At 40.7% G+C, this 15106-nt stretch overlaps 1 protein-coding gene across 6 annotated transcripts in view; it reads right to left on the minus strand.

The window, feature by feature from the left end:
* slc12a7b (solute carrier family 12 member 7b) overlaps positions 1–15106 on the minus strand; it is an 81575-nt gene that overhangs the window by 21258 nt on the left and 45211 nt on the right. For all 6 annotated transcript variants that reach the window (XM_034108978.2, XM_034108977.2, XM_034108982.2 and 3 more), the window contains exons 2-4: positions 11869–11963; positions 10644–10775; positions 8427–8573 (exon numbers count right to left, since the gene is read on the minus strand). In XM_034108978.2, coding sequence (XP_033964869.1) covers positions 8427–8573; positions 10644–10775; positions 11869–11963 — 374 coding nt within the window. The remainder of the gene's footprint in view (positions 1–8426; positions 8574–10643; positions 10776–11868; positions 11964–15106) is intronic.

Consider the following 15106-nt stretch of genomic DNA (forward strand, 5'->3'; position numbering starts at 1 on the left):
AAACAAGGTCCAACCACTGCATAAATCAAAAATCATTTTAGTCAATTTAGCACAAAGAGTATAAGGCACCAAATCACCCATCACCAAACTGCTTTATTAATGTGGCTTTGGTGTCACTCAGGTCCACATTAAGAAGAAGGCAACATTTACAAAATCAAACTGCTTACCATTTCTGACCACAACATCATTATGTGAAGATCTGTGTACCGGTATTTCATTTGTGCTTTCTAACAGCCCTACTTATTCTAAGACTTCTGTATGACTCAATAATATTGCAATTAAGATAAATATCCCACTACCAAAATCCAAAATGGTATCTAGTCTTATACCGCATTGTAAAAATGTATGTCTAAAAGAAATAAATGCAACTAATAGTAAAGTAACTGCAATCATTTGAAGATGTAATTCAACTGGTCTCCTACAAATTGTGAACAATACAGTCCCTACAGACCAGCCACACATTCACTTTGACAATACTTTGCCCAGAAAAATAGCAGCACTGATTGAGAGTCAGTTCTGATTTTGATCATGACGTCAAGAATCCAAAACAAAATTCCTAGCCCTTGTTAATTCAATATTTGCTGGCAGTCACCTATAATCACAAAGCACCTACTGTTGACATGTTGTTTAGTAATCCCACGGCCTAAAGAATAATAATTATGACATCAATAATATTCTGCATGCTGTGTACTGAGCTAATGAAAAGAGTGTCAATATATTAGCGTAAAACCTGCTCTCTTAAGAGCCATTCTGAAACACTGAGCATCTTTGTTTTGAACTTCAGAACAAGTATGTGTCTCTTTATTTGAAGTTCTATAGGCCGAATAACACAAATTGAAATTGCTTTCATAGAAAAAGTGAAAGTAGGAAGGATTTTAAAACTGTTTTGCGGTGCTTAGAGTAAATGTTACCTAGTCTAATTTGATCAAATAAACCGTGAATTCACTTTTGAAGACACATTTCTGGTGTTGGGTGGAGAGCCCACAAAACATGACCTATAAACAGGTAGCTGATGTGCAGCCATCAGTGCGAAGTCAGATGTGGTTTAAGCAGAGATAATGAACATTAATCTGTTCGACTAAGCTCGGCTGTCTTATTATGTAACCGCAGCGGAGGGTAAACCCTGATGCACTTTAGCTAGATTGTAATAAATGAAATGGTGTCCCCATTCAGACAGTTTTCACAGCAAACAAAAGCTGGAATTACAGACACAGTGCATTTGATTACATTTACAGTAGGTCATTCTTAAAATAATAAAACAAAAATAACTGTCTGGGATTCATGGTTTTGATTTCTTCTTTCAGGCAATACAAATAATTTCAGGTTAGATTCTTGCCTTTAGCACATCTGACGTTTGGTCAACAACCATTAAACTGACATATTTTCTCAAATATACCCGCTGTGTGGGTGTGCATATCCCCATGCTTCTGGCACTTTGCATAAGGAAGGATTACACGTCAAGCTGCCAGGTACCATTAGCAGCCAGGAGTATATCGGAAATGGAGAGTCACAGAGGCTAAATATAGGAGGGATCAGTAACCACTAAGTAAACTCGCCTGTCAATCTTTACTGCTGTCAATTCAACATTTGCACCCGTGTGAAGTCAAAGTGTGAAGTCAAAGCAGCATGTGTCACTGAAACACTCAAGCACTTCCACACATGTTCATTGTGCTAATACTATGTTAAAGAGAGAGCTGTGTGTGTACATTAAGTGCGCTCTTACATAACTTTGCTTGTCCTTACTCTCATGGCTTAAACACTTAAACCTTGATTGGACAAATAGTTTCTACGTCAAGAGTCTGAGTCAGACTGTACTTATCTATCTGGAAAAAAACACTGATCAGTAGAGTGTCTTTAATTTCCATTTGAAAAGTTACCATGGTATATAACGTACAGTGAAAATAGTAAGGGCATTTTATCAGATATTTGACCGATCTGCAAACTAAATCCTTACCAATCAATTTCTTCACTAATGTCTTTGTAAAGGTGTGTAGTAAAATGTATTAAAAAGTTGAAGTTCAAATCCTGTATGTTTTTTCGTAACAACTGCTCAAAGTTGAGGTACCGAATACAGATTTTCGAAAAATATAAAATGTTCAGTTTGGCCTTGGGTAACTTGTGAGGGGGCAAACTAGGGGTTTTTCATGATTCTGAGTTGATTGCAATCATTTATTTTTCACTAAAATCATTCCTTTGTGGAAAAACGGCCACACCCACCTTTCCCGCTCGCCTTGAAATATTTCATGTCACTACTTTGGTAATGAAATGTAACATACTGTACAAGTTGTCAACCTTTCTTACTTGCTAGCTGTGTAACAGTAGGCGCAATAACATGGTTAGCTAGCTAACGTTAAATCCATGATGTATTACTCCATGATTAGTTGTCAACTTTGCTTACTTGTTAGCTGTGTAAGAGTAGGCGCAGCAACATGGTTAAATCCATGATGTATTACTCCATGATTGTATCCAACTTGGCAACTACCATGATGTATTACACACCTCAAACTGAATCTTATGATCATTTTATTTTCTTGAATGCTAGCTTTCTGGCCCATTAGGTTACAGTGATGTATTGTCTCTGACAGGATCTTTTGTGTTTAACGTTACTGTGAAGCAGATCTTCTATTTTCCTTTGCAATAATATCTATTACAATGTTAATCATCTACTGTGCATGAGATTGTCTTTAATGTCACAAAATAATGATATTATGACTACTTTGTAGGACATATTAGTCTAGCGGTATGGATGAAGACTCGACTCCACCTTTGCTAAATTGTTTCATCTGTGAAAGCCCGGAGACACCAGCTCAGAGGCTGATACAGCCAACTCATTCAAGTATTTGAAAATGCTAAGATTTTGGAGCGTTTGAAGGAGGCTCAGAACATAGGAAGACTCAGGTACCACAAAAAGTGTAAAGATGATTTATACAACAGGTTTCTTGAAGTCACCAAGAACTCAGGCCAAACATTAAAGGCAGAGAAAGAGGCAGCTAAGAAGAAGAGAAGACGCACTTGCTCTGACTTCAGTGCAGCTTCTGCATGCAGTTCTACAAGTTCACGGTCCGTTCAGCTTCTGTAAGAGAATTTATGCATTCTTTGCAACCAACCTGCACAGATCTACAAAACTCGTCCAGAGGAAGCTAGAAAGAGATACAGAGTGCCAGATAATTTGACTGCAGATAGACTGAAGGCAAGCTTGCGGAAGACAGCACAGAGTCGCGGGGATGACTGGGGCACTGAAGTTGTTGGACGTCTGGAAGGGATCAATGACCTTGTGGCAGAAGAAACCCTGTACCATTTGCGCTGCAAAACTCTTTTTGAGACAGGTGGCCATTACTCCAAGACTGAAGATAGAGGACAAAGGAAGAGAGGACAAAAGAAAATTGATGAGGAACGAGAGGCTGTTTTTGTTGAATTCTGTGATTGGTTAGACTCAGAACTCGAGCATGGGGTGATGACTCTTGACCAAGTCCACGAAAAGCTACAGCAGTTTGATCCGTCACCAGATAAGAGCCTCTCTTATTCAAAGTATTGGCTAAAGAAGAAACTCCAAGATAAATTCCATGACACCTTGTATTTCACATCACAGGAGAGAAGGGCAGATGTGCTCTGCCTCAAAGATGACACAGACAACATTCTGCGAGAGCATCATGCTAATCTTGAGCATGGAGATGAGAAGACTCAGATCATAAAGACTGCACTAAAGTTCGTATGCAACGACATCGCCATGGTCGATCTAGACCCAAAGTCATACCCCACAGCACACAGTATGACTGACATCCAGAGTCAGCTGGCTCTTGTTCCTGAGAGTCTTCAGATGTTCCTGAGGCCAATAGTGAAGACCGACGAAAGAGTAGCCATTTGGGGGCAGAACTTCATATAGGCCTGTCGGGAGTTTTGCCATACCAGATGGGGGTTGCCATACAACTTGATCATAGATTTGGGTCAAAATGGATGCTGAACAAGTTACACCAGCTTGGATACACAGAGTCATATTCCGAGACACAAAACTACAAATACTGCTTCCTTAATGACAGGAATGGAGATGGCATCCAAGATACTTCTGATACTCTTTATACCATTGTGGAAGAAACTGATGAGCAGATCGATGATGAGGTTGCGGTTGACTCTGCACTTGAGGATCTATCATTTATGACAGCCAGTGGAAGTGAAACTAGCCATGACAATCGGGTGGTCATGGAGGCCATGGAGGTTGGGGAAACAACCAAAGTATTCACTCAGTTTGTCGCAGACAATATAGATTTAATCATTGTCTCTATTCAGGGAAACACTCCTTTGCATTCAATGGGTTGGATCAAAGTCACCTCTCCGGCACCATCTTTGCCAGATCCCCAGACGACAGCAGCTGTCCACAGAGTGAAGTTGAAGGCACTTGACAAAGCTAAGATCCTCAGAGGAGCTGAAGTGTGTGGTGGTTGTATTCTCCAGCCACCTCCCTTGTGTGTGTTTTCCCTTCCCCTGTCTGTGTGGGCGTGGTGGCTGTCACTCCTGGCTCCCGGCTCAACCTCCACCTGCTGCAATCAGTTGGGTACCCTCCTCTGCTACACACCTGATTTCCATCAGCCATTACTAATGGCATATCAGCGGAGGCTCCACAACCTGTCAGCGCCAGATCGTTGTTTAAACCCCAGTGGTAAAACTCTCAGCCCTCTTAGAATTAGTTAGCTATTTCCGCTACACTTGAATGTTCTTCTTACCTGTTCTTCTTGTGCTCCAGGATTACTCTCCAGCCGGATTACTCTCCACGCTCCTCCACCTCAACAGCCGCTAGAAACCGGATTACTCTCCACGCTCCTCCACCTCAACAGCCGCCAGCAACCGGATTACTCTCCACGCTCCTTCTTCTCAAAATAAAACCTTTGTAACACTCTGCCGTGTCCTGCGTTTGGGTCCTCTCAGATAACCGTAACAAAGTGAAGATTCTTCCGTTCACCAACAGAACAAGGACAGGGATAAACACCATCACATTTCTTCCCATTACTGAGCTTGCCTCTTATGTGACACAAGACCAGCTACTCCTCACTCCGGGCGATACACTCTGGGCAGCAGGGTGGGTGATCAAAGCCCAGGATCCTGAGTTCCCACACTCCAACTGGAATGGCTGGATGAAGAGTATCCATGCAGATGATGTCAAGCAGCGCACACAGATCGACTTCCTCCCAATCATTGAAGGTGACCCTAATGACCTCAACACCATCTTCACCACTCTCAAAGAGTGCACGCGGCTCTCTGCCGACAGAGTCACTATAGTGACATTCGATCTTCCGATCTGGCTGAAGGCTGTGGACATCATAAAACAGACAAATCTACCTATCATTCCGAGGTTGGGTGGATTTCACCTGCTGAAGTCCTACCTTGGATCCATTGGAAACATCATGGAGAATTCTGGACTACTGGAGCTGATCCAGCTGATCTATCCAGGGAGTACGACAGCCAACCACATCCTGGATGGAGGATGTTTTGACAAGGCAATCCGTGCTCACCTCCTCATCGATGCAGCCATCTATCAGCACATCATGAAACATGCCTTCACCGAGGAGGAACTTGGTGAAATGAGGACTTTCATGGAGAAGGTAGCTGATGGGAAGATGGGAGCCAGACACACAGATCCAGTAGTGGCACTGTTTGAATAGCGGTTTGAAGAAACCTTCAAAAGACTTGCTGAAGGAGGAAGAACGCCTGCTCTCTGGGTGCAGTACCACTACATGGTAGATGTGATCACGGTCTTCATCAGAACTGAGCGGCTTGCAGATCACAACGGCCACCTGTGCTGCATTGTTAGCAGGATGCTGGACATCTTTGCGGCTGCAGGGCATCATCAATATGCCAAGGGTGCACGGCTGTACTGTCAACTCATGAAGCAACTTGAAACATTGCCTGCTTACAAGGAGACATTCGAAAGTTTCACTGCCCATGGAAACCATGTCGTGCGTTACTCCAGCCATGATTGGTCCGGCACCTGGTGTGACATCTGTATCGAGCAGACATTGATGAAGTCAGCCAAGTCAGAAGGTGGACTGAGCAGAGGGAGGATGAGACACAGTGATTCTGGTCACAAGTGCTGGGTGCTCACCCTTAATCACTTCTCCAATGTCAACCAGCGCATGGAGGAAAGTGTCAAGAAAAATGCTCCGCTCCAGAGACCTTGGCAAAACACAGATGAAGAGAGATGCTGAAGCAATTGACCTTGCCCTCCAATGGTTTGAGGAGAACAACCCATTCGACCCCGATCGAGACAAGGAGTTGCTTGTGTCTTTCTCAACAGGATTCAGGAGCAGAGGAGATGACCCAGTCAATGCTGAGAGAGCAGCAGAAATAGGGAGAGAGATGCAGATCAAGCTGGATGGACAGTCAGTGACATCGACCATGGAAGTGAAGTCAAAGGTACAAGCCCTGTCATCACTCAGAAAGATTCCCAAGATCAACGAGAAGAAGATGCACCTTGACTCACTCAAGTTGTTCAACCGACTGATAATTTTTGCCCAACGGGATATGACAGTTGAGACAAGCTTGGTGTATGAGCTGACTCCCTTCCCATTGTCCCTCTTCAGCAATAAAGATCAGAAAATGAACAAGGCGAACAAGGCAGGCTTTTCCAAGACTAGCCTGAAGGAGTTAACTGATCCGCTTGACCTCACTAACCAATCCTGCTCCACTCTTGTAGTTGATGGCGGATGGCTTCTCTACATGGTAAAGTGGGAACAAGGTCAGACTTGGCAGGAGATTGCCAACAGTTACTTGAGCTACGTACAGTGTCTTGGCCGCCGCTCTCAGAAGACCATTGTGGTCTTTGATGGCTACAGCCGATCACCAAAAGATCATGACCACATCCGGCGCACTAAGAAGTCATGCTGTGATCTCCAGATTCGACCGGCTATGATACACTGGACAATAAGAGCAAAGTTCCTGGACAACACCAATAACAAGAGTGAGCTAATCCACCTCCTCTCTTCAACATTCAGAAAACATAACATCACAGTGAAGCAGTGTGACAATGATGCTGACACTTTGATTGTGAGAGAGGCATTGGCCACTGCTACAGATGACTCTGTTGAGATTAGTAGCATTTGTGTAGGTAGCCTATTTTGGAAACAAAAGTATTCACTCTTGAGTATTCAAACTTGAATAGTTTTATCTGGTTTTGTATAGTGCAACACGCTTTGTATATCTTGTTCTATTTTCAGGTGCGGGCAGAAGATGCAGATGTGCTGGTGATGCTAGTACACCATATTCCAAGCACCAACCATCTACTCTTCTTCACATCATCAAAGGGCTCTTATGATGTCAGAAGGATCCACGAAGCTCTCTCTGAAAGAGAGAGATGCTACCTGCTCTTTTGTCACTCCTTCACTGGTTGTGATACGGTTTCTGCAATAGCTGGCCATGGGAAAACAACCTTATTTGACAGGTAATAATAATATATATTTTTTTCTATTTCACTTTATATTTGAAACAAATCTCAAAGTGCATTTTTTTTGCAGGTTCTGTGCAGGGGACATTGATGAACACATGGATATCTTCCTTGACACACAAGCTACTAAGGATGCAGTGATACAGGCTGGTACTACCATCTTCCAGTACATTTATCATGCACCAGGTACTGCTACTGCTACTGAAATTCGACAAAACATGCTCTCACGGAAGGCAGCGGCAGGGCTGATCAAACCAGAAACTCTACCTCCAACAGAGAGTGCAGCTGCACAGCATTCTCTCCGTGCCTACCTACAAACCCAGGACTGGATCCTTCTGCAGAGTATGTCTCTAAACCCCAGTGACTATGGATGTGGTATGTATGGATTAGGTGTACATGGCTATGAGCCAGTCCCAACACTAGACCCCATGGCTCCTGAGGAGCTACTGTAGTTCACAAGCTGCAACTGTAACAGAGATTGCAGCAACCGGCGGTGCAGCTGCAAGAGGAATGGCGTTAAGTGCATCTCAGCATGTTGAGTCTGTAAAGGAATTTCATGCAAGAATTGTGGTCATGATGGTGGTGAGTCTGGAGAAGACTCAGAGATTGACTCCTGAAGTGATCAGCACTTGTAACTACAAATAAAGCTGCTTTTGAATTTAAATATAAGAGTGGGCGTGGCCTTTTTTCAACCAAGGAATGATTTTAGTGAAAAATACATGATTGCAATCAACTCAGAATCATGAAAAAACCCTAGTTTGACCCCTCACAAGTTACCCAAGGCCAAACAGAAATGTTTTGATTTTTCGAAAATCGGTATTCGGTACCTCAACTTTGAGCAGTTGTTACGAAAAAACATACAGGATTTGAACTTCAACTTTTTAATACATCTAACCACACACCTTTACAAACACATTAGTGAAGAAATTGATTAGTAAGGATTTATATATTTCCCTTACTAAAAGCCATGTTGGTCATGATGGTTGTGACTTACACAAGAGCAGCACAGGACGACACTAGCTAGCGACTCCAAGATGCCGGCTGTGCCCACAATCCATGTGAGTCGGAGGAACAGGATGACCCCCAGAATATTCTGGAGGCAGGGGAGGTAGACCCCCATGAAGGTCCCCATCTGAGGGCTCTGGATGGGAAAAATAGAAGAGCAAAAAAGATATTGAAGTGTAAGAAAAATGCTTAGGTATGAGAGTGTGGGGTGATCAGGGGGTGAGGAACTTGAGGTTAGAATGACAGCATTGTTGACGAGAGTCTAAAGTCGGTCTGTCATTTTTCAAAAATGACAGAAATAGCTGTTTTTAGCCACTAAAATCTCCTGCTTTTCCTGTTTAATATCACATTAAACTGAATATCTTTTAGTTATGATCTGACAAAATAAGGTATAAAAAGACATTTCCTTGTGGACTATGAGAAACTAATAAGGACATTTTTCAGGAAATGTTTAATATTTTATAGAGCAAACGATGAATCAATTAACATAAAAATAATTGGCAAATTAATCAATAATGAAATAATTGGAAGTTTTAGCTATATTGTTTGCAACTTTAAGCAGCAAAAACTAATAGAAAAGAAAACCAGAGCGACGAAAAAGACAAAGAAGGATTAAGGGAGGAATAAAGGCATACCTAAAGGGGAAGTGAAACGGGAACAAAAAGTTGTATTCACACGTCTAGATAGTGAGTCCATTCTGTTATTGCCACAACACTTTTATCAGTTAACAAAAGTCTGTTCTCAAAGTTGCAGCAAAAGCAACAAAGCATGAACATACAGCTTAAAAGGAAAAACACAATCACTTAAATCGATAACTAGTTCCGACACTGCATCTAATCTACATGCATACATGCATGCATACATACATGCATACATACATGCATACATACAGTAGTAAAGATTCAGTTTTATTTTCCCATGCATAAAAATTCACAAGCTATTGTTTTAGGCAAAAGGTCTTTGATTGCCGTGAATATAACAGGAGTTTCTCATCCAAAGCTAACGCTGCCACAGTAAGAAATATGAAGATGTTCTCCATAACATGTCGGATGAATATGATCTGACATTTGATTTAGGCTAACATCTCAGCGACACAGGCATGCTTTATAAGAAACACTCTATACTGTGCAGTAACCAGGGAGAACATTGTACAAAATCCTTCATTGCTTCCAACCCAAAAGTAAGCATTCCTTTGCCAAAGAAAAGGTTTCGCAACAGCATGACAACAGGAATATGTTAAATGTTTCAAATCAATGAACTTGACAATTAGCTACCTTTTGAGCCATCTATCTCCAAATGTTCAGCATCAGTCCCACTTGTCCAGACAAAGAGGAGCGACAATGGTGTCAGCTTAATTCTATAGCAAGATGTTAGCCAATGGGAGGTTCTATTTCCAAGCAGGGGACAAGATGGAGCAACTGGCCTGGGACTGAATCTGTGGTTAAACAATCCTCTGTGTGCCTCATGGCAGCACTGGGGCTACTTTTCATTTTGCTTTCAAAAATAAAAAAAATAAAAAAAATGGCATGAGCATTCAATGCTGCTTGAGGAGCTCCTTGGTCTGACTCATACATATTAAGCCAGAGCTTTTGGACTGCGGGCAGTATTTTATATATTTTTTAAATATCTACTTTACTGCTGCTTTCTGACTCAACCCACACAGGTCATATTGTGTGAAAAAAAAGAATACTGTGCTATTTAATAGAAGCCTTCTAAATAAGACTGTTGCCTCAATTCATTTGGTCACTGGTAATACAGTGCTAAAAGTGAACATTAAAAAAAGTTCTAATTACTGAGTTCTTAAGCACAAAAATGGTTAATGAAGCGATACAAACTTACTGAATGAATTTATACTAACTCTCTTTCAATATTTTATAGAAACCTTATATACTTGCATATAGTAGACATTAAACTATAAATGTGTCCAAATCTACAATGGTTAGACACTGAGAGTCAAAGTGCTGACTGAGTGTAGGATGAGCACATATTAAAATGCTATAAAGAAGAAAACAAATTGACCAAGTTTGCATAATCCCAGATGGATTTAAGAATAAACCAAACAACAGGATTTCATCGGTCTAAGACCCTGTTACGTAATGATAGTTCAGCAGGTTCAAAAAGAGAAAAAGCTAATATCCAACTATACAGAACCTAACTGCAATCTGCTTGATAGAGACAGGGTATAACACAAGGCTCTCTGCTGTACCTTAACAGCTTTCTTTTTGGGCCCCTCGTCATCGTCAGCCTCCTCGTGCTCCTGGGCCCCCTGGGTGAGGTTGGTGTAGTTCGCCAGTTTATTGAGGAGAGATGACACCATGGGGTTGCTCTCCATTTCCTCCTGCAATAGAGAACATGTTTGTTTAATATGATGAACAGCAGGAACACAAACTAAGCACTTAATAATAATACTACATGTTATTTATATAGTGCTTTTCTTGGTGCTCAAAGTGCTTTACAAGCAAGTAAAGAAAAATAAGCATTTAAGCATTAATCACTTACTAATACAGGATATATTCTGTATTAAACATGGTATATATTGTAGTACAATAGGCACATTTTGACTTTAACTTCATATTTTATTTTTCACAGGACATTTATTTTAACTTTTATTACACATTCTTAAATTCTACTTCCTCTTTTGTATAAATATATATATTTTTCCTTTATTTGATCCATTCTAAAATGGAGCAAATGTCACAAAAAACAAACTTCCCCCGGATAAATTAAGTATTCTTATTCTGATCATTCTTTCAAATAATTTGTTATACCTTTCTGGTTTAAACGCTCATGCTCCATGACAATTTATAAAATTATTTGTTTGTTAAAAATGCCTTTTGAACTTTACTTTGGATTCGATTGGTTTATTGCCATAGGTTTAAAAGGACAACAACTGCAATATTGATTTAATGGTTCAAAGCATCTTGGAATAGCACGGCTGGATCAGCTTCATGTGGAACGGGGAAACCGAAGCCGCAGTGCCTAGTTGATTCTTTACCAGGGCCAGTGACCACAGACTGTCGACGTTTGCCAAATGGCAGAGCAGAGCACCTGGAAAGAGTATAAATGCATGTTCTTGAAAGAATGCACCTTTAAAGCAAATAAAGTCTTTGATTCACTAATTGCTGAGCTAAGAAATGATTGGTACTTTCAACTCCTGCTGTATTTATATAGTTCACCACAGCTTACCCTGGTGCTTTAGCATACTGTGCATTAATGAACAGTTTGAGCTTCAAAGGTACACTCTTATTCAAAATACAGAAATAGTTGTGGCAGTGGATGTTACTTAAAAGGGAAGTATTTGTAGTGTCTACCCCACAGTTTGGGTTTGTCCTTCTCGGCCTATAACTTCTTGCCAGAACAAATCATAAAGTCACATTTCGAGTTAAACAAGGAGTACAAGGACGATATCAAGCTGATGAAGAAAGGGTTACCTCAAAAAGAGCCATGTTGGTGCCATCGTAGCTGTTTCCTTTGTCAATGTCTGTGTTGTTGATAAAGGGACTGTTTTCTTTTGGGACGCCATCACCTGTGAAAACACAACACAATTATTACTTTACAATAAATGTAGTTTAACATTTCATATGACCAGATCAAAATATGAGTGCTCTGTCAGCCATATATGCGTAATATGCTTCCTCAAAGGGCAAATGGTCTTGGTGTATCAGCTCAGTCTATATTTGGTGTACAAATGACAAGTTTTGCACCTAATAAACATTTTCTTATGCTTAATATATTGGGTTAAATGTGTTCTATCCAATATATGTACATATATTATTAATGAATTATCTAATTTAGCAGAATTATACATAATAAAGTAATTTGTTTATGTCCACATTAGAAGAAGATCTGATCTGGAAAGGTTAAATAAAATGTCGTGTTTTAATGTGGTTCCGTTTACAACATCCTTAGTTTTTCATAATCAACAAGCAACAAACAAGTTATCAAAAATAATTATTACAGTTTCTAAGCATTTTACTTTTTTATAGAGAATATCAATATTTCTAGAGCGCGATGAGGACTTCTCATGATATTCATTAGATCATTTAGTCCTATTCTTAAAAAATGTAAATGGCCTCTTACTTATTGTAACGGAGCTAAAAACACACAAACACTGAAAGCACTTAAAATGTAGTGCAAGATTCTGAATGTCATGAACATGAAGTCAATTCATCAATAAAAACATTACTTAATAAGAAAAAAGGATGCATAAAAAAGGCAATCCGGCAGAAATGTGAAACATCATAAGAGAAGGGATCAATATGTCAAAATACATATTGCGGTTATAGCAAGCGATGTGTTGGATGTACGTCAGATAACTTATCTCAAACACGGATCATTACAGAGCATACTGACAAAAAGAATGCACATAAGACGAGAAATGAAAGATAATTTCCTTTCGGATGTGAAAGATGAGCTTCATTTGTGATGTCATGAAGTATCGTTCTCTTTCAGAAACTGGAAACACCACATCAAGCGATAAAGAGTATTTTATATATTTACTTTGGAGATGCAACTTTGTTTTAAAAATAAATTGACTTTAGATCTGACATTGGCTGCATTGTCCTATTACCCTTTCTTTCAAGGATTCACACTCACATACTCATTAGGGTTGGAAAAGCATGGATAATATGCTTTAAACAGAATACATGTGGATCTCATTTTGATCTCCAACACTTTGAGCTAATGTTTTATGTATCAACAAAAGTTCACGTAGGTCTTATAGTGCTAATTTTAAGAAGTACACGCCCTCTTCTCTGCATCTCCACTTCACAAACCACAACGGAAGTCACACAGTGGGTTTACGTCACACACAGCAACCGAGACATCTTCAGAGAGAACATTCTAGCACCAAACTGTGAAACCAAGGTGCGCCTTTGCCACTGAAGCCGGCAACCGACACACTGAGCAAATGTTTAGAATGAATGAACAGCTTAGAGTGGAGAGGCTACACGCTGCAGTCAAGTCCAAGAACAAACAGAGAGGGATTTTATTTCCAGACAAATGTGTAAGCTAAAGATTATCTCTGTGAGCGTGTGCGCTTCACTCGGAGAGAAAAGCTCCTCTTATAATCATGTAGCATTGAAAGCACAAATGCATTCACACCATTTGATGTTTTAAGGGAGGAAATATTTGTTGACATAATATATCCTCCACGCTGCTGTCTGGTGGATATAAGCTATGATTCTGAGGAAGGAGTGGGAAAAAGTGTCAGCAGTAGAAGGAGAGTTAATACTGCTGACACAAACAGACAGACATTGTTCAATCAGCTCCATAAATAATGGTCAAATTACAATAAGACCATCAATATGTTAAAAATAAAACAGGAATTAGAGAACAGAGAAAAGGAATCTCCTTAACGTATTTCATAAAGGATCACCTACAAAGAAGTAACACAAGGACAATGGAGCCACATTGTCTAGCCCTTGAAATGACTGTCAGTCTTATTCAGGTTAAACGAAGCTTTGCAAGCCGTCTGATTAATCATTGCAAGCCCTGTCTGATTACAAGCAGCACAATACGGGAGTCATCTACTCAGGCAGGTTACCTTGGTGTCTGAATGTCACTTCTGAATTAAGACATGTTAAACAAGGCTAAGTCATTTTGATGTTAGGCCTCATGCAAGCTCTTTTTGTTTAACCACTTTAGTCCAGTTAGGAGGCCTCCTTTGGTCAGATAACAGAAAATACTTGACGTATACATTTGGCTAAACAAATGAATCATCTTTTGTGTACATAGCCGTAAACTGTGACGGATCCACACAAAACCATGAAAATAGACATGGTGTCACCAATGGGACTGCCGAGTATGCCTGCCCAGTATGGGAACGAGCTGCCCATGCCAAGAAGCTGGATCCCGCCCTCAATGCTAGCTGCCGCATTATCACAGGCTGCCTGAAATCAACATCTACAGACCGTCTGTACATCCTGGCAGGCATAGCCCCACCAGAGATACGACGAAATGCAGCAAGCAAGAAAGAGCGCCAACAACAGTCTACTGACCAAAGACATCTTCTCTTTGGCCATGTGCCAGCCAAAAGCCGCCTTAAATCCAGGAAAAGTTTCCTGAAGAGCGTCCCACCCCTCGGAACACCGAGCATAAGCAGTGAAAGAGTCACTCGGTGGGAAGAAAGACTTGACAACCTCCCATCAGCAACAACAATGGAGCTAAAGGCGAGCGAGGCACTGCCCCCTGGAGCAGACACCAACTACGCAGTGTGGAAATGCCTAAACAGAATAAGATCTGGTGTTGGACGTGCAAAAGCCACTCTCGCCAAATGGGGATACCTAAATGACGGGGACGTTGTGTGTGGATGCGGCATTGAACCACAAACCATGCAACATCTCCTGATATGCCCCCTGCTGGAGCAATCCTGCACAACATCGGACTTGGCAGAGTTTAATGAGAAGGGACAGCAATGTGTTCAGCTGTGGCTGCACCACATCTAACTAGTGTTGTCACGATACCAACATTTTGGTTTCGATACCGATACCAAGTCAAGAATTGCGATTCCGATTCTTTTTCGATACTTTTCTTAAAAAAAGGGAAACATGGAATATCGGCTTTAAAATTAGGAATAACAGATGATTTTAGCAGTCAGAACAACTAAAGCAGCAGTGTTACTAAGAACAGAAACGCCAAAGAGTCACATCTAATATAAATATATATAAA

The sequence above is a fragment of the Pseudochaenichthys georgianus genome, chromosome 20, assembly GCF_902827115.2.
Source record: "Pseudochaenichthys georgianus chromosome 20, fPseGeo1.2, whole genome shotgun sequence".
Lineage (NCBI taxonomy): Eukaryota > Metazoa > Chordata > Actinopteri > Perciformes > Channichthyidae > Pseudochaenichthys > Pseudochaenichthys georgianus.